Source organism: Cervus canadensis, chromosome 4 (genome assembly GCF_019320065.1).
Source record: "Cervus canadensis isolate Bull #8, Minnesota chromosome 4, ASM1932006v1, whole genome shotgun sequence".
NCBI classification, from domain to species: Eukaryota; Metazoa; Chordata; class Mammalia; order Artiodactyla; family Cervidae; genus Cervus; species Cervus canadensis.
Window position 1 is genome coordinate 54,578,205 of NC_057389.1, and position 20,135 is coordinate 54,598,339.

At 43.8% G+C, this 20,135-nt stretch overlaps 1 protein-coding gene across 6 annotated transcripts in view; it reads right to left on the reverse strand.

Moving 5' to 3' along the window:
* The window catches only part of ARHGAP26 (Rho GTPase activating protein 26), a 466,314-nt gene that overhangs the window by 13,527 nt on the left and 432,652 nt on the right, over positions 1-20,135 (reverse strand). The window contains exons 21-24 of one of the 6 annotated variants that reach the window (XM_043465127.1): positions 7,342-7,452; positions 7,177-7,206; positions 1,100-1,191; positions 117-215 (exon numbers count right to left, since the gene is read on the reverse strand). In XM_043465127.1, coding sequence (XP_043321062.1) covers positions 117-215; positions 1,100-1,191; positions 7,177-7,206; positions 7,342-7,452 — 332 coding nt within the window. Of the gene's footprint in view, positions 1-116; positions 216-1,099; positions 1,192-7,176; positions 7,453-20,135 lie in introns of all 6 variants that reach the window. The other 5 variants (XM_043465128.1, XM_043465131.1, XM_043465126.1 and 2 more) reach the window with 5 other exon arrangements.

Sequence of the window (20,135 nt, forward strand, 5' to 3'; positions counted from 1 at the left end):
GAGCCCTGGCATTCCCACGTTTCCAGGTCTCAGGCAGGTGGTAGGAGGTGTGGTCCAGCTCTAGGCAGGACTGCGCGGTCAGGACGGGGAAGGAGCAGTGCGCAGTGTTAACTCACCCCTGCCGGGGAACTCTGCCCCTGCCCCACCTGAGGTCAAGGAGGGAGGCCCAGAGCATGTCCAGTTCCGGAAACCAGGCAGCTGGTTTTTGCTTCCTCCTTTGAGCAAAACAAACAGACCCTTTCACCCAGGCATCTAGAGGGATTAACCCCCAAGGAGAACTACATCTGGGGAAATCTCAGCCGCAACAGAAACTTGGGCCTTTCCCCAGAATCCTGATTTTTCTCTCAAGGCCAATAATAAGTTATGACACATTGGGACATCAACTCCACCAATTTTCATTTTTTAAAATATTCCCTTTTTTTTGAGGGAGGAATACAAACAAATGGAACAAGGAAATGTTGCATCAAGCAAGCCCAAGGCCCTTGGGGCAGGTGCCCGAATCCATTTCCCTGCAGGAATGCCTGTGCAGGACAGCTGGCACTTGGCAGGGGTGGTTTGACTCTGGGGTCAACTTCCCACTCCGGGAAACGGGGGAAGGACGAGCAGGGATGCAGCACAGCTTATCTGCCCCAAGCTCACCCGACGCCCTGAGCTCACTGGACCATCTCAGAAACCGGCCTCAGCTGCCATGGACAGTGAATCCCCTGGAACCCCAGAAGACAGGCATAGACCCTGTGGCCACAGGCCCCACCCAAACCTTCTGCCCACTTGCAGGGTTCCTGTTCTCCACTGCTTTGTCTCCCTGCTCTGTCCAGCCCCCTGATGCTCAAAGCCTGTGCATGGACTATTGCATTCAATGCCCATGACATCTCCACAACACTGTCCTGTCACAGTGAGGAGGTGACTCCATTCGTCCTCTCTTGACAGTGATTCCTTGAGTTCTGCCACTGCTCTCTCACTGTGGGAAAAGACCACCACCCCACCCCCCCCCCACACACACACATATACACAGTCCTTTTCAGTCTTACCTGTTCTATGGAAATTTTCCTTAGGTGGAAAGCAACTCTGACAACTCCAGTTATTTATTTGAAAAACTCACCATTATCGAACACCGTCCCTGCCGTGAATGAGAGCTCGGAGTCGTGTTCTGCTTTGCAGGCATACAAGGCTTTTGCCTTCCGGAATGGTGTGCTGGGGGAAAACAGTTTAATGAGCATTTTAAAAAAACCTTCTGCAAGATATTTCATCTCTCTTCCTCTCCTTCCCTGCAAGCGGCCTAGCCCTCTCTTGTGGGAAGAGCCTGACAAGGCAGCCAGATGGCAAAACATGAGGTAGGAAAGTCACAAAGGTCACCACAGTAAAAACGAGAAATAGGCAGAGAATAGCCAGAAGCCCGGGAAAACCACTCTTCTTGTGGGGTCATGTTGTGCCAAGTCAAAACTTGACCTGGGAGTCATAAGAGCTGAACAGTTGGGGGGGGGGGGGCAGGCTGGGCCCTGTATGGGGAGCAGGACTAGCTGGGGAGTAGGGAAGTGAAGGCAGGAAAGAATTTCCAAGTTGCTCTTGAGGACACTCCCAGCAGACCATGCTAGAAGCCGGCAATGCTCAAGGAGTTGAAAAGGAGAAATTCAAGCAAAGATGGGTTTGGGCTCCAGGCCCAGGGCTGACGTTAGCTCTCGCAGATGTTACTTCTTTCTCATTGGGCTGGTGGAGTAGGATTCCAGAGTTGGAACTCCCGGACCCCCAGGGCAGGGCAGGGCAGGGTGGGGAGCAGTCAAGGTGTGGGCATGATCGTGTGTGTGTGTGTGTGTGTGTGTGTGTATGAGCATACGTGTGTACACGTGTGTGGGGATGAAGAAGGGAGAAGGGACACTGTGGCAGTTTTTTGTGCCTTTCTCATTCAAGGAGTGCTGACACTCATTGTGAATCAGAAGCACTTCAAAAAATGCAGATGTCTGGGTTCCACCCTGACTTGCAGAAACCAGCATCAGTATTTTTACAAAGCTCGCCAAGTGACTCTCACGAGCAACGAGGGTTAAGAACCATTCTTCTAGAGTAGGGGTTGGCAAACTCCTTCTGTAAATGGCTCACACTATAAACATTTTAGGCTTCATGGGCCATATGGTCTCTGCTGCTTTTACTCAACTCTGCACTGTAGCATGAAAGCAGCCACAGACAAGATGTACATGGAAGAGTGAGGCTATGTTCCAGCAAAACTTTATACTTATCAAACACAGGAGGCAGGCTGGATTTGACCCAGTGGCTACAGATTATGAGCCCATGTTCTAAAGTACAAGTTGCAAGCACTGCTAAATCAATTTTTGTCTTGATATTCAACCAGTTCCAACAGATCTATGATTTCTCAAAGGTTTTAAGAAAATGGATGTTTAGCGGTCAAACGGTCAAATGGATGTTTCAGCGGTCTTCATTTGCTGAAAGCAACCTCTCTCTTCTCCTAAGCTATCTGAGGAAGCACATTTAGGGGCTCCAGGGTAGAGTAGCTGAAGAGCAAGTAGTCCTCTGGGTTAGACAATTATTCAAGAGATATGTATTATTTGCTTTACCTTTATTTGGCTAATGGAGGGCCTCAAGGACCCAGGGAGGCTAAACCTCCATTTCAAGTGGCCGAGTGAGATTTAGTAGAGGAATGGTCTTAGGTAAATCCAGACATGATCAGAAGGATCAGGGTACTTTCGATCACTACAGAACTGTTACTCTTGGAGTCACCAAGTCCAGCTTCCCACTGGAAGGAGGCGTCATGGATGTTTGGAAACCTGTACCATGGCCAGGTATTTAAAACTTTTAGTCTTGGTTCCATGAAAATTGAAGGAAAGGTGACGTAACAGGTCTGTTGTGCGGATAAATGGCTATCCAGAATTTGTTGCTGAGGTGCAGTTTACTGGTGTTTTCCCTGGTCTTCTAGTAACCAGGAGATAACAACTGGGTGGGAGAAAACTGGGCAAGTGGGAGAACATGAAGTGGGTTTGCTGGGAGTGAAAGGAGGAAGAGCCTTTAGAATGTATCAGCTCCAGCTGGAAACCAGCTCCTCTTACATAATTATCATTAGTATTAGGATTAAGTTCAGGACAAGGGGCGCAGTCTGTGATCTAACGAAACCAAGTCTATGTGTTGACCACCAAGGGCCAAACAGCCAATGTGAGATTGAAGTTTTATTGTTTTATTTTGTTGTTGTTTGTTTGTCTGCTTTTGACGGAATGGGGAGCAGAGAGCATCTGCTTGTGAAAAGTGTTAAAACAACCAAAATTCTCTACAGACAGGCAAGTGAAGCCCGCAATAACATGAACGTGGAAGGAGAATGCAGTGGCCACGAGCCAGGGTCATTGTCCCTGGCGGACGGGGTACAGCAGTTGCGGGGAGAGGACAGGGACCAGGGACGGGAGATAAAAAGTGAGGCAAAAATCATCTGAGGCAAGGATTCTCTGGCTGGGTTTTCATAGAGGTTACTTATTAACCTCCTCAAATACAAGGAATGGGACAAAACAGGGACAAGCCGGGGAAATCAACTGGGTGTCTGGCAGGAAGGAAGCAGGGGGAATACCTCAGATGCCCAAGACTGTCTTTCAAGAGGAGTAAATTTTCCACTAATATCTGGTTTGGGAGATTTAACAATGATAACATTCAATAAAGCAGCATATTAAATATAAGAACAAAGGTCAGGAGAGAATCCTGCTTTTGTTTCAAATTAAGAGGTGACTGACAGTCTACAAGAGGGCTTCCTCCTACCTCCACGGCACGTGAGCCAAGAATGGGAGAAATGATACAAGGGCTGCTTCTAAAAGGAACTACTCTTGTTCCCCAGGACAAGGGCTGGCAAATAAGGCACAAGGCAGCTAGTTAAATCTGAAGTTCAGATCAACTAGGAATACTATTTTAGTGTATGTCCCAAATATTGCACAGGATATACTTAAACAAACATTTGTGGTTTACTATTCAAGTATAACTGGATATTCTGAATCTTCATTTTATTTGCTACATCTGGCAGCCCTACCCAGGGGAAAGCTTCCTCTTTGTAAGAATTTGCTAGCCTGAGTCCCACCGAGTCCCACAGAGCCCCATGTCACTCTCTCCTTATCAAAAGCCCTGAGCGGTTTGCATTAGGTAGGGTTTCTACCAAAACAGATCCTGTTGGCACACAGGTTTTATTTGTAGGTTTTGGCTCTGATTAAAGAAACAAAAGATCTCCACTTTGGTTCTTCTGCTCCCTGTTCTCCACAGAGCACCTCTACCCTGGACACAGAGAGCCTGGGGTGCCCGTGACTCTTCTGTGACAGTGCCCTTCAGACCTCAGTGGGGCTTTCAAGGGCACAAACAAGCTTGGAACCTTCTGCTAGTTCATTTTTAATTTTTGCCTCTGAGCATGGCACGGGGCCAGGAAAGCACTCAGAGGAGTTTCCCTCAACTGCCCTTGCAAGCTCTGCAAAATGACAACCCACTGTCTGCACTGTCCAGGGAGGTGGGCTCAGCTAGACTGGCAAGATGCAACAGTCTGATCATTTTGGCATAATTTCCAGGAGCCCTTGTGTGATTCCAAGTTAGGAATTTGGGGTGGGGTACCCCTTTTCTAGAGGTACAAGTGAAAGGAAAGGGAACACTCCTCCAGTTCCCTTTCTCTGCCGTGCTGTGAAAGGCACCTCCATTCCTGAGCTTGAACTAACAAACAAAGCAATGCTTTGAAGAGGGGGGACCAAACCTCTTCCAGAGAAGACATTTATATAGAAGTTCATGGGCCCATTAATTAGGTCTAATTAAGTTTTTATTTTTAAAAGCTCTGTCTAGGGAAGGAAATCTGAAACTTCATGTTCTGGAAGTGGATTTGGGGGAATGGTTCATTGGACCTGAATAATGGGTATATGCCCCCACCTCTTGGCTGCATATTGCAACAGCAATTATGGGATTTTTGCCTTTTGTTGGCTGGCTCCCCAGCTGTGTCCCCATCCATGCTCGCTTTGGCACACATGGTCAGCTCAGTGATAGCCAATTGTAAGTCCTACTCTGTCTTGCCTATTTCAAAATGGCAGCATCCTACAGGGTTGTGCAACAGCATCATCCAAATGGCGCCATTACAACGAGGGCTGGAATGAATGGTCCTGAGTAATCATGAACCCAGACACGTGGGGAGTACAGATTCTGCTGCTACTGTCCTCTGCCAATCTGGAAATACTTTGGAAAAGGAATAGCTAAAAGAGTTAAACCTGGAAATTTCTGGGTGACAGAGTGGAGAGGTGGAGATACTGGACAGGCAATAGGGCCCCAAAGCTTAGAGATATAGAAAAATGAAAACCGTCAAAGCAGAGCACATTTCAGTTTTGTTTAGCTGAATGATTCTACTGGCTTGAGTCCCCCAACCCATTCTATTCAAGGGCTAATGTTCTGAAGATTTTACTTTCTTTTGATCAAAATGAAGGAGCCATATTTTGGCTCTGGTTCAGGTCTTCACGGGGCAATCAATGATCTAACCAGAACAATTCAAGCCATATATCTGCTGTCCTTGAAAGTTAACATCTCCCAGAATGTACCTAAGAAATAATTAGGAGATAATCTGATTGTCAAGAAAAGTATAATCTGTATTTTTACCTTATTCCCAGGGTGAGGATAAAAGGATATAGTGAATAGCTCTCTCTTTCCCATTTTCAAGGAAAAAGCTAGACATAAAACCTAGAAAAGCAGGCCAGGCTATTGGGCTGGGAAGCATGAAAACTCAAATTTGGGGCTACCCATGTATTTGGAGGAAAGAGTGCTGGTTGAGGGCAAGAAGTCCTGAATTCTGGATTGGATCTCATGAGTCATGTGACTATATACAAGTCACTTCTCTGTGCCTTAGTTTTCTTTCTCTGTAACAGGGTTCAGGCCATTTCTTCTCTCATTCTCACATGCAGATACAACAAAATGATAGATATGGAAGTGCCTGGAGGAGAATAAAGTAATCTGTGTGTGTGTGCACACGCGCTCAGTTGTGTCCAACTCTTTGTGACCCCATGGACTGTAGACTGCCAGGCTCCTCTGTCCATAGAATTTTCCAGGCAAGCATACTGGAGTGGGTTGCCATTTCCTACTGCAGGGGATCCTCCTGACCCAGGGATTGAACCCGCATCTCTCACACTGGCAGGCGGACTTTTACCATTGTGCCACCTGGGGAGCACCCAGGTATGTATGTACATATGTATAAATAGTATGGTGTTTCTTTTTTTTTAAAGTGAGACACAGCTTTATTGATTATTTAAGCCTCTCTGCTAGGGAGGCTTTCTCCGTTGGAGAAAACCAGCTATGAGGAAAAGATGGGTGAGAAAACACTGCCATGGCCTGAAGTACTGATGAAGCTTATAACTAGGCTCCATGTTTTGGCTGTCTGAAAGCAGAGACTATCAGTGCAAGACACACACATGCTGGGGACCTCCACAGCGGAGGGACTCTGCAGCATCCTCATGAATTCTTTTGTAGGATTTAAACAGCTTCTTTTTTCCAAAGAACTCAAATGCAAAGAATTAAGTCTGCGTGTCATCAAAGCAGGGAAAAACTACAGCCTGGGCCTTGGATGGAAGAATTAGGTAAACCCACAGAAAGAGGTGTCACCTGTTCCCATAAGAGCTAAGGGTTCATGACACCTGGAGACAGACTCAGGCTGGGAGCACAAGGGTTCCTGGGACTGCATGGAAGGTAAGGAACAATTTATTCTGTATTATATTTGTCTCTCTCCCAACTGGTCTGGGTCTCATCATCTATTTTTTTTTCATTTATTTTTATTAGTTGGAGGCTAATTACTTTACAATATTGGGTCTCATCATCTAGGTGTCAATATTCATGGCCAGAAACCCAACTCCACAAATAAATGTTGCCTGATGCTACCTGATAAAAATGAGGGGAGAAAAGGCCGGCACGTGTCTCAGCACTGTTCCCTTTGAAATTATCTTGTTCTAAAGCGCAGAGAGCTTCCTGATTCAGAGAGCAATCTAAACAGGAGCCCTTTCAAGAAGCACTCTCTCCCCAAACTCTAGGCACCACAAATAAATTCAGAAACTGGAGGAAGGGTTCAGAGGGGCATGAAAAATGCCATGCTGGTTCATGCAAATGGTCCCTCCCAGCTTTGGTCTCTGAGGCTGGAATCCCTGACCAGCTTTGGATAAGCAGGAACAGAGTGATCATCATCCGTGATTTTACCTGGAGTCTTCGCGAACTGCTTCTTCTGGCCTGTCAAAAAGCAAGTGCAGGTTTGGATGGCAGGGAACAAAGTTGACGAGGAGGCTGAACACTGCATGAAGAGAGGACCAAGCCAATGAGAGAACAACGGCAGCAACAAAAAAGCAAACAAACCCTGCAACAGACCTGATGGGGGATGAGTCGCTGGACGTGGATGAAGTGGGCATAGGGCTGGATGGCGCCGAGAACATGGGCCAAGATGGCGAGAGGGGTGAAGTTGGGCTTGGATTCGGGGGGCTGCAAGACATAACCACCAAAAAACTCGTCAGCACACAGGGAAACCACAGCGGGAGCACAGGAGGTTCAGGCGAGGCTGAATGACAGGGAGCTGGAGAGACTGGAGGGGCACTGAACCCAGGCTGTGTCTTCAGTGCCAAGTCACATTTCTCCAGACCAAACCTCCGTGTCTTCCAAGTAATGCCTGTTCTGGAATTCCTTGGATAGTAACATGTCTCTTTGCCCTGCAGAGCAACTGCTTTCTAGGTGACAGGAGCTTCTGCAGTTGTCTGTTGTGCCTTTGGCCATCAGTGAAAAATGTCCTGAACCCACATCCATGGGTTCCCACACCCACATCCTATCACTGACCTCCATCTGGGGCAGGGCTAGCTTACAACCAGCCTCCAGCTTCCACCGCTATGTGTTTAGAAAGTTGTGTCTCAGCAAAAATGACCTTTTTTGGGGGGGCGGGGGGAGTGCCACACAGGCCAGTCCACCAGAAAACGATTTCCTGTTTACATTTTTAAGTAAACGGGCTGTGTGCCATTGGAGACCCAGAGAAGGACTGCATTAGGAAAGTGATCGCAGGTGGAGGATGGGTCTGGACACACACCTCCCAGGAGAGGGCACACAATTGTGTGCAGCACCCAGTTGTCCCTCTGAGGTTTGCTTTCCAGGCTTATTCTTTCTCTTTTGAAGGATTTTGGGCATCTTGATACTCAAAGAAAAAGTCCAAGATGGAAGGCAATGAAAAAATGAACTTAAAGCTTAAATCTGTCAATTTGTTCTTTGATGGGTGGCTGATCAAAAAGCTGGACAGGAAAGGTTGAAATCACTCACTATAACATACATGGTTGGTGGCTTTTAAGTAGTCATGCTAGCCCTTTGACTTATTTCACAAATTATACAAACAAACATCTTAGCAACTCTGTGAAACTGCATTAAGGCATAGATAGCGCAAACACCAAAACAACCCAGAAACCACCCAGCCACACCACCTGCAGCCCTGGACGGCGGCTGGCCTTTCTGACCCAAGCACTGTATGAATCCAATTCCAGGGAACACACTGTCTAAACATTCCAGGACTTAGCAAGAACACATAAATGTTCTACTTAATGAGATATCTTCAACTCAGATGAGAGACTCAATAATGGCCTTAATTATCTACAGTTGTAATATAAATTCCTACAGAAGTGTACAGTAAAATCCCATTGTGTGAGTTCATCGAATATCCTCAGACTAACTGAATGAAACATTTAGTAAATGCCACTATGGTATTGTATTTCTAGAATATAAATTCTATGAGCAGGGATTTTTGTTCATTTTGTTTACTGCTGTACCTCTAACTTCTAAAATAGTGCCTAAGAGGTTTTCAGGAAATAATTATTCACTAAATTAATGAATTTCATTTAACCCAACTATCTAGCCAAGAGGTGTTATTATAATTCCCATTTCATAGATATGGGAACTTGGGCCAATTCGAGGCTTACCTGAAGATACTCAGGCTCTAAGTGTCAGGGCCGAGTTTTCGACCCCAATCTGCTGGCTCCAAGCACAAGGCTCTTGCTGCCACAGTGCATTGCCTCTGGGTAGTAGGACTTGCTTTGGTTCTCTAGGCTATGCCAAGTTTCTTTATAGATCCACTAGAAACCTTCTTAACCACTGATTTATGAGTTTCCTTCAGATGCCTACCACATTTGCAAGGGAAAATGGGAATGCAGCAACAGACAGACCCAAATAGACTCAACACATTGTAAATCCCAACAAAATACTCAATCCTGCCTTCAGTCTTCCGTCTGGTAGATTCATACAGCAGATGGAATTCATATAATAGAAGAGATTACATTTGAAGAGTATGGCTCTTCTCTTCTCAATTATTCTAGCAATGACTAACTTATTGGACACACAGTGTGATCAAGACAACAAATGAAATACAATTCAGCATTTACCAAGGGGTCTGACTTGCAGAGCATACAGTGTATTTCACGAGATGAGACAAACCAAAAAACAACTATAATATAAGATAGTAAGTAAGCTTCATTAGTTAAGGGATCAGTTACTCTATGATTAGTTTAATACCTGTTCCCACACTTGATTCTGTCTTGGGTCCTGGGAGGAAGTGCTACCTTATTTCCACTGGGTAGTCAGTCCTTAATTCATCCATAGAGCAGCTGGTAAGAAAGGCCTTGTTTTCCCTAGTCCTCCCACAACCACCCACCCTCCCACAAGGTAATGACCCAGTCAGTGAGCAAGGCCTGGCTATTCCAACTGCAGCCCAGCCTGGGAACTCAGGTTCCAACCAGGGACAGTCTGGAGGTTTATGAGAGCAACCCAGGCCCAGAGGCCTGAACTAATCTGTTCCTTCCAGCAGAGGATAATTAAAAAGTTCTTAAGACTTTTTTTTTTTGAGTGGCTTCTATAAGTAGGAAGGGCTTCCCTGGTGGCTCTGTGGTAAAGAATCTGCCTGCCAATGCATGAAATGCAGGTTCAATCCCTGGGTCAGAAAGATCCCCTGGAGAAGGAAACGGCAACACACTCCTGTATGCTTGCCTGGGAAATCCCATGGATAAAGGAGCCTGGCAGGCTACACCCCATGGGGTCACAAAAGAGTTGGACATGATTCAGTGACTAAACAACAATAAACAGGAAATCCCTCTGGTTTCCTACCTCAACTGTACCAAGAATCATGCCTTTGGCTAAAGGCATAGCTGGGAACATAGTCTAGTCTATGAACACAATGTGGGCTGTGAATGTTTTTTTACAACCCTGGATATCTAAGTGGCTCTTAGCAACCTAGTACATGGCTGAAATTATCTGGGGTTATGGTTGATCTTAAGGGAGATCAACCCTGAATAGTCACTGGAAGGACTGATACTGAAGCTCCAGTATTTTGGTCATCTGATGTGAACAGATGACTCTCTGGAAAAGTCCCTGATACTGGGAAAGATTGAGGGCAGAAGGAGAAGAGGGTATCAGAGAATGAGATGTCTGGATGGCATCACTGATGCAATTAACATGAACCTGGGCAAACTCTAGGACATGGTGATGGACAGGGAGGCTTGGAGTGCTGTAGCCCATGGGGTTGCAAAGAGTTGGACACGACTGGGTGACTGAACAACAACAATGGTTGCAATGCAGGACACTTGCAATGATCATAAGAAGTTACTCTTCAATCTCCATGTCTACTGCCATAGTATTATTAACTGTGCTTTTTAACGACTAACAGATTTTCATTTGTTGGCTTGCATTTTAGTTACAGCAATAACATTTATTTGCTATAAAATAACTCTAATTTAGAACTTATTACCACTACATTTTAGTGCAACAATAAAATGTACACTCCACAGTACTTCTATGATTTCTAAACTGATTGAAATTATACTTTGCTTGTGCTCCAGAGTCACATTAACAAAACCAAATGTCAACAATACTACTGAACACTCTTCTATACCACAATGATTGATGCTTGTAGCAACAGAATGTCGTAAACATATAAACATTCCTCCAAGAAATATAGAGCACATTATATATCAGTTTTGATGCAACCCAGAGGACACACAGGTGGAAAATAAGATGCACAGGGATGACGATAATGGCCAAAGACTATTTATATAATCTTAACCTCTGACCACAGAAGTGACTGGCTATAAGTTACTTAAAGTGACAACAGCAATGGTAAAAAATCCAAGATAAAACAAACTAAAAAAGGCCAGCTTTGGTGTTACTGGCTCTGAAATCTCCGATATTGAATTCTCAAACTCTATTCCCATTAATGAGGCCAAAGATGACAAATAATTGATGTTAGGATAGAAGAAAATAATTTTATAACTACACTCTTAGCACTTGACCCATGAAGGCCTCTCCACAACCTCAGAGTCCCGCTGAATGCCCTAGCACATTTTTCACCCTAAATACTCCTGGGGTCCTGCCAGGCCCCCACATCAAGGCCCAAGTACAGCAACAATAGCTTAAACTTTAAGGAACAATTGCTGGCCTGGTTTTGATTCAACTGGGAGACTTGCATCAGCTTTAGTTTGCTGGTCCACAGTGTCCTCAAAAGGAGTCACACAGCCCAGCCAGTCCCTGTGACATTCACTGGACAGGGAAGAAATAATGATTTAGGAAGATAAGGCTCAAAGGCCTGGCATCATGCTGGGATGTGGCTGAGAGTTCAAGTACAGTTGTGTGGCAATATCATCAGCTTGACACCCTTCTGTGGTGACTCACTTGACTGATGGGGCATCTGATGTACCAGCCAGGGCATGCCTACTGGGCTGTGGACAGGGCTGCCCCAGCAGGCTCCCAGTTTGATCACGGATGTGGCAGACCCTCTCGTGGCTCCACAGCACAGGAGTGGAAAATCCTGAGCCGGTACAAGATAAGCAGCCAGCTGACCATTAATAAGAAAGCTGATCTTCTTTAATTCTGATATGTAAAATTATAGATGATGAAGAAATGAAAAAATATCAAAAGAAAAGCAGTAAAATCATACACAATTTATGCCACTGTTAATCACTGATAATATCTTGACAAATTTCTTCACTTTTCTGGGGAGAGGGGAGGGTTGTGGATAATACTATATACATAGTAGCATGCTTTTTTCATGTAAGCATTTACTGAGGTCATTAAGTAACCTTTGGATATATTCCAAAAATCATAAAACTCTTTCCTCATTAATGAGGCTAAAAAGCAACTGATGTTAGGATAGAAAAATAACTTTAAAACCACAATCTTAGCAGATGACCCCCTGAAGGCCTTTCTACAACCCCCCCAGAGTATTCTCAGACCTAAAGGGGAGTCTACTGTATGGTATAGCCTGATTTATGTAATTCTTTTTTTATTGTGTACATTTGAACTATTATCCCCCCTCAGCTTTAAGAAATAGCGCTGCAATTCACATTCTTGTAGCAGACCACTGCTTGTCTCCAGTTGTTTCCTTAGTATAAATTCCTGGAAGTTAAATTAATGGGTCAAAGGCTAGGAGCCTTTCCTAAGGGTCCTGACACATCCTAGCAAATAGCTCTGCAGACAGTTTAGACTAAACTGCATTCCCCGCAACAGCAAATGGGGGTTGCCCCTTCCCTCTCATAATGGCCCCACCAGCACAATCACCAATCTGAAAAGTCAGATGGATTTCCCCACCACCCCTACCCAGTCCACAAAGTTACCTCGGACTCTTCTCTTTCCTAGCATTTGCAGAAAAATGAATACAACTCCTCTCCTGTGTTGTTTCTATCTGGAAGCAAAGTTTAATTTTCTAAAGGGCATTCTGCCAAGAAGGACGCGTGGGAAAGGAGACAGGCAGATGGATAGAGTCAGACTACCGCAGCCTGGGGGGTGCTGGACCCCTGGCCATGTGGTGTGGCTCACCCAAGAGAGACAGGGAGTGGTGGGTGGTTGGTTTAGTGTAGGATCCTCAAAGACAATACTAACTTGGAGAGATGAGGTACACAGGGGAGCCAAAGAATGTCTCGCTGGCAGCCTACTAGGGAGAGGTCACAAAACCGACATTGACATCTCTCTGCCAGGCAGTGGTCTGTGACCTATCGGCCAGGTTCTGGGTCATGGATCTCAGGCCTGGACTGACTGCTCCCTCAGTCCCCCTTCTCCATTAGGCTTGGAGCAGATGGTGCTATTAACCTCAAGGCAGGAGGCCTGCATTTCTTTCTCTTTCCCCCTACAATGAGAGACAAGAGAAAATCCCATGAAAACTTGTAAAGTCCGATCTAATCTAATCCCAAATTAGGATTCCTTGGAAAATACCTCTTTATGTCCTCAGCTAAAGTGCCATAAAAACAGAAGGAAAATCAAACTTCAGTTGGAAAACAGGGTCAAAAGGAATACCAGTAAACTGGATAGTAGTGAATCAGAGTAAATGATACAAAGTGCTCAGACGCTCAGTCGTGCCCGACTCTTTGCAGCCCTATGGACTGTAGACCGCCAGGCTCCTCTGTCCATGAGATTCTCCAAGCAAGAATACTCGAGTGGGTTGCCATTTCCTCTTCCAGGGGGTCTTTCCAACCCAGAGATCAAACCCATGTTTCCTGTGTCTTCTGCAGGGCATCACCTCCTCCTATAGGCAGATTCTCTACCACTGAGCCACCACCTGGGAAGCCCCAGATGACACAAAAACCAATTTCTATTTGTTGGAAATTTGAATATATTCTTCGCATGTATCTTATCTATGTCCTGAATGTTCAGTATGTGCTAAACAACTTTACAAGAGGAAAACCACAAGCCCCCAAGATGCATTGTTCTGTATTTTTTTCTGACTCTTACAAGTATGCACAGTATTTACAGATTCTTTCCCTTCGTCTAATATAATTTTTTTTCGTCTAATATAATTTAATACATATTCTTATTCAGACAATAACAGAGTCCTGATTCTTATTTTAATGAGACTGGCTGGTGAAATCCCCTTAAGGCCTTAGCAATTATATACAATTGCTTTTAGAATGGTTTTTAAATAAGTTGCTTTTAAAATAGCTTGACTAGTCTACAGGGCAGCAGCGCTGTTTTCTAGCTTAAAATTTTTTTTTTTCTAAAGTTCCAAACAAGTGTCAAATCCAGATGGAGTATTCTGGGAAAGACATATAATTCTGAGATTAAATAAAATCGAAAATCTTAGAATAGGGAATCTGTTCTCCTTAATGCTCTCCAAAGCCAATCATTTGAACCTTCTTCTCACATAGAATAATAAAGAAATACGAGGTAGAGGGCAAAACTCTGGATTGTAAGTAGAGATGCAATGTTAAATGTAAGTAAAAAGACAATGATATCAGTTCAATTACTCCATGCAGGGGAAAACCCTCAAGAGAAAAAGGACCAGCAGGGGAAACAGAACGGTGTGCTCTACGCTGCACAGTACTTACCAAGGGGATTATTCTTTCCTGTTAAAGCCCCTCAGTCTTTTTCAAAATCACATTTTAGCTACATCAGAACTGGTTCTTAAAATGTATTTACTTCCTTTCAGCTAAATAACCTCACAATTTATGAAGCGATTTTTAAGGAAACTCAGAAACATTTTGGGAGCACTTCAAAGGTAACATTTGCTATTTCATAAGACTGAAGTGGTTGCAGAGAAATCCAAGTATCTCCTTGCTATCTTAAACTGAGTGCAATACAACTGTCATTCTCTATATAATGAAGATATTACAAAAACAAATGCATTCACTGTAACAAACAGAATGATAGTGACACTAGATTCAATCTTCTCCTGTCCTGAGGCATAACTTAAGTTTGCTTTAAAGTCACCATTCTAATGCTAGGGTTCTTTAAACTATTCTTAAAATCTACAGGCAAGAAACTGTAACTGCCTCAGGGGATTAAGAATGGGGACTGAGTCCACAGGCATGGACTGGACATTCACTTTTTAAAATTTTACATTTGTTTATACTGTTTTGAGTTTTTAAATCATGAGCCCATATTACTTTATAATACTAATGGAAAGCACTCTTCCACTAGGCGCTAGGATAATCAAATATCTATACGGAAAAAATGACATGACCAATTCCACATATCATACCTAACAGATGGTTTCCTAGCAGATTATAGGTCTAAATGCCAAAGGCAAACAATAAAACAGGGAATAATTCTGGGAATTTGGGATTGAAACTTATCCAATAGGGCATAAAAGGCACTAACCATAAAGCAAAATATCGATATATGTGACTATATTAAAATAAGAACTTTTATGTATCAAAAGACAAAGTTAAAAGACAGCAAAAGATGGCCTACAACATATAAATACACTAAAAAAGAACACATACCAGACTATACAGAGAACTCCTACTGATCATGATCAGTAAGAAAAAGCAGACAACCAAGTCAAAAATGGGCAAGACATTTGGGCAGGGATTTCAGAAGAGAAATCGCAAAAGAAAGGTGCTCACACTTTCTGTAACGCAAGAAGCATATATTAAAACCACAGAGGGATGATCCTGCTCACCTACCAGAACACCTACCAGAACAACTAAAACAGGTAACATCAAAATGCTGAAAATACCGAGTGTTTACAAGAAGTGGAATAACTGGAATTCTTATATGTTGTTGGAGGATGGCTGTAAACTGCTCTACTCACTTTGGACAACAGGTTGGTGTTACTTAGCAAAAATGAATAATTTATCACAGTCTGTGACTCAGCAGTTCATTTCCAGATGTGTACCCTAGAGCACAGTGTGTATGTGTACCAAAAGACATGTATGAGAATGTGTTGAGCAGTTTATCTGTAAAAAACAAAAACTGGAAACAAGCTAGTGGGTGCATGCTCAGCTGCTTCAGTCGTGTCCAACTCTGTAACCCCATGGTCTGTGGTCCCTGCTCCCTACCCCCCACCCCCGAGGCTCCTCTGTCCATGAGATTTTCCCAGCAAGAATACTGGAGTGGGTTGCAAGAATACTGGAGTGGGTTGCCATCTCCTCTAGGGGATCTTTCCAACCCAGGAATCAAACTCACATCTCCAGCATTGCAGGCAGATTCTTTACTGCTGAGCCACTGACTGGGGAAGCCCCAGAACAAGCTAAAAGTTGAGCAAAAGTAGAATGCAGAAATAGTTTTAGTATATTAATACAATTGTTCATTCTACTATAATGATAATAAATGAATAAACTATAGCTATTATACAGGAATGACTTTTAAAACTATTGAGCAAAAGAAGCCAGACTCAAAATAATAAAACAAAATGTTGCATTTTAGGGATGCGGATGGATCTGTAGTTGTGAATTCGCCTATTTGCTAAAATTTATTTGTAAGTCCAGAATCAATACTCAAGGTGCTTTCATAGTCATTTGTGGACACATATGGAGTGATGAAAAACTTCAGTCACCCAACATGCACATTCCCAGCTGAGGCTGAATAAAGGGATGCTCTGCCTTCTGTTCCAGCTCTGCAGGGTCCCTATGTGCAAGAAGGCTGGGATATGCTTCACAAAGAAAACATGTGCTTAATAAGCTTTACTCAGGCATAACTTACAGCCCTGCTGGTCCCGAGCTGAATGTTAATGAATCAATAGTAATATTAAACAAAGTGTCTTTAAATAGAAATCCATGTAAAACAAGGTTATGGATTAATAAATTGACAAAAACATTGTAAACAGAGGCTGTAGGAACCTAATCCTGTATTTCCTGTAGGAGCAATAGTTAGATACTTGCTAATCCAGTGTTTGCAGTGACTTCATGGGACCTTACTATTGCAAATAACAATTGCCATTCCCTTCTCCAGGGGCTCTTCCTGACCCAGGGATCAAACCTGGGTCTCCTGCATTGTAAGTGGGTTCTTCACTGTCTGAACCACCAGGGAAGCCCCCTAGAATTTGTATTGAAGAGCTAAAATATAAATAAAAACAAGGAATTGATTACTATAAACATCAGACTAGTAGTTATCCACAGAGAGGGAAAGGATTGTTAGAGGGAAGGAGAAAACGAGAGTTGTGGGTTCCGCTGGGGTCCCAGCGACATTGTCCTTCTTACCTGGGGGGCTTAGTTTCATGCCGTGTGGGACCACCCACACAGACGGGTCCTGGTGGAGAGGTCTGACAGAATGTGGTCCAATGGAGAAGGGAATGGCAAACCACTTCAGTATTCTTGCCTTGAGAACCCCATGAACAGTATGAGAAGGCAAAATGATAGGATACTGAAATAGGAACTCCCCAGGTCGGTAAGTGCCCAATATGCTACCAGAGATCAGTGGAGAAATAACTCCAGAAAGAATGAAGGGATGGAGCCAAAGCAAAAACAATACCCAGTTGTGGATGGGACTGGTGATAGAAGCAAGGTCTGATGCTGTAAAGAGCAATACTGCATAGTAACCTGGAATGTTAGGTCCATGAATCAAGGCAAATTGGAAGTGGTCAAACGGGAGATGACAAGAGTGAATGTTGACATTCTAGGATTCAGCGAACTAAAATGGACTGGAATGGGTGAATTTAACTCAGATGACCATTATATCTACTACTGTGGGCAGGAATCCCTTAGAAGAAATGGAGTAGCTATCATGGACAACAAAAGGGTCCGAAATGCAGAACTTGGATGCAATCTCGAAAACGAAAGAATGATCTCTGTTCGTTTCCAAGGCAAACCATTCAATATCACAGTAATCCAAGCTATGCCCCAACCAGTAACGCTGAAGAAGCTGAAGTTGAACGGTTCTATGAAGACCTACAAGACCTTTTAGACCTAACACCCAAAAAAGATGTCCTTTTCATTACAGGGGACTGGAATGCAAAAGTAGGAAGTCAAGAAACACCTGGAGTAACAGGCAAATTTGGCCTTGGAGTACGGAATGAAGCAGGGCAAAGGCTAATAGAGTTTTGCCAAGAGAATGCACTGGTCATAGCAAACACCCTCTTCCAACAACACAAGAGAAGACTCTAAATATGGACATCACCAGATGGTCAACACCGAAATCAGATTGATTATATTCTTTGCAGCCAAAGATGGAGAAGCTCTATACAGTTAGCAAAAACAAGACCGGGAGTGACTGTGGCTCAGATCATGAACTCCTTATTGCCAAATTCAGACTTAAACTGAAGAAAGTAGGGAAAACCACTAGACCATTCAGGTATGACCTAAATCAAATCCCTTATGACTATACAGTGAAGTGAGAAATAGATTTAAGGGACTAGATCTGATAGACAGAGAGCCTGATAAACAATGGACGGAGGTTTGTGACACTGTACAGGAGACAGGGATCAAGACCATCCCCGTGGAAAAGAAATGCAAAAAGGCAAAATGGTTGTCTGAGGAGGGCTTACAAATAGCTGTGAAAAGAAGAGAAGCGAAAAGCAAAGGAGGAAAGGAAAGATATTCCCATTTGAATGCAGAGTTCCAAAGAATAGCCAGGAGAGATAAGAAAGCCTTCCTCAGCGATCAGTGCAAAGAAATAGAGGAAAACAACAGAATGGGAAAGACTAGAGATCTCTTCTAGAAAATTAGAGATAACAAGGGAACATTTCACGCAAAGATGGGCTCGATAAAGGACAGAAATGGTATGGACCTAACAGAAGCAGAAGATATTAAGAAGAGGTGGCAAGAATACACAGAACTGTACAAAAAAGATCTTTATGAGCCAGATAATCACAATGGTGTGGTTACTCACCTAGAGCCAGACATCCTGGAATGTGAAGTCAAGTGGGCCTTAGAAAGCATCACGAAAAACAAAGCTAGTGGAGGTGATGGAATTCCAGTTGAGCTATTTCAAATCCTGAAAGATGATTCTGTGAAAGTGCTGCACTCAATATGCCAGCAGATTTGGAAAACTCAGCAGTGGCCACAGGACTGGAAAAGGTCAGTTTTCATTCCAATCCCTAAGAAAGGCAATCCCAAAGAATGCTCAAACTACCACACAATTGCACTCATCTCACCCGCTAGTAAAGTAATGCTCAAAATTCTCCAAGCCAGGCTTCAGCAATACGTGAATCATGAATTTCCAGATGTTCAAGCTGGTTTTAGAAAAGGCAGAGGAACCAGAGATCAAATTGCCAATATCTGCTGGATCATCAAAAAAGCAAGAGAGTTCCAGAAAAACATCTATTTCTGCTTTATTGACTACACCAAAGCCTTCGACTGTGTGGATCACAATAAGCTGTGGAAAAATTCCGAAAGAGATGGGAATACCAGACTACCTGACCTGTCTCTTGAGAAACCTGTATGCAGGTCAGGAAGCAACAGTTAGAACTGGACATGGAACAACAGACCGGTTCCAAATAGGAAAAGGGGTATGTCAATGCTATATATTGTCACCCTGCTTATTTAACTTATGTGCAGAGTATATCATGAGAAACGCTGGAATGGAAAAAGCACAAGCTGGAATCAAGATTGCTGGGAGAAATATCAATAACCTCAGATATGCAGATGACACCACCCTTATGGCAGAGAGTGAAGAGGAACTTTTAAAAGCCTCTTGATGAAAGTGAAAAAGGAGAGTGAAAAAGTTGGCTTAAAGCTTAACATTCAGAAAACTGAGATCATGGCATCTGGTCCCATCATCTCATGGGAAATAGATGGGGAAACAGTGGAAACAGTGTCAGACTTTATTTTTTGGGGCTCCAAAATCACTGCAGATGGTGACTGCGGCCATGAGATTAAAAGACGCTTACTCCTTGGAAGGAAAGTGATGACCAACCTAGATAGCATATTAAAAAGCAGAGGCAGTCCTTTGCCAACAAAAGGTCTGTCTGGTCAAGGCTATGGTTTTTCCAGTGGTCATGTATGGATGAGAGTTGGACTGTGAAGAAAGCTGAGCACTGAAGAATTGATGCTTTTGAACTATGGTGTTGGAGAAGACCCTTGAGAGTCCTTTGGACTGCAAGGAGATCCAACCAGTCCATCCTAAAGGAGATCAGTCCTGGGTGCCCATTGGAAGGACTGATGCTGAAGCTGAAACTCCAGTACTTTGGCAACCTCATGCGAACAGTTGACTTGTTGGAAAAGACCCTGATGCTGGGAGGGATTGGGGGCAGGAGGAGAAGGGGACGACAGAGGATGAGATGGCTGGATGGCATCACCGACTCAACGGGCATGAGTTTGAGTAAACTCTGGGAGCTGGTGATGGACAGGGAGGCCTGGTGTGCTGCGATTCATGGGGTCACAAAGAGTCAGACATGACTGAGCGACTGAACTGAACTGAACTGACCTGGGGGGCAGCTGCTGAAGATAAATTTGTGAAGTTGTATATTTCTCATGCACTCTTCTATATAATAAAAAAAT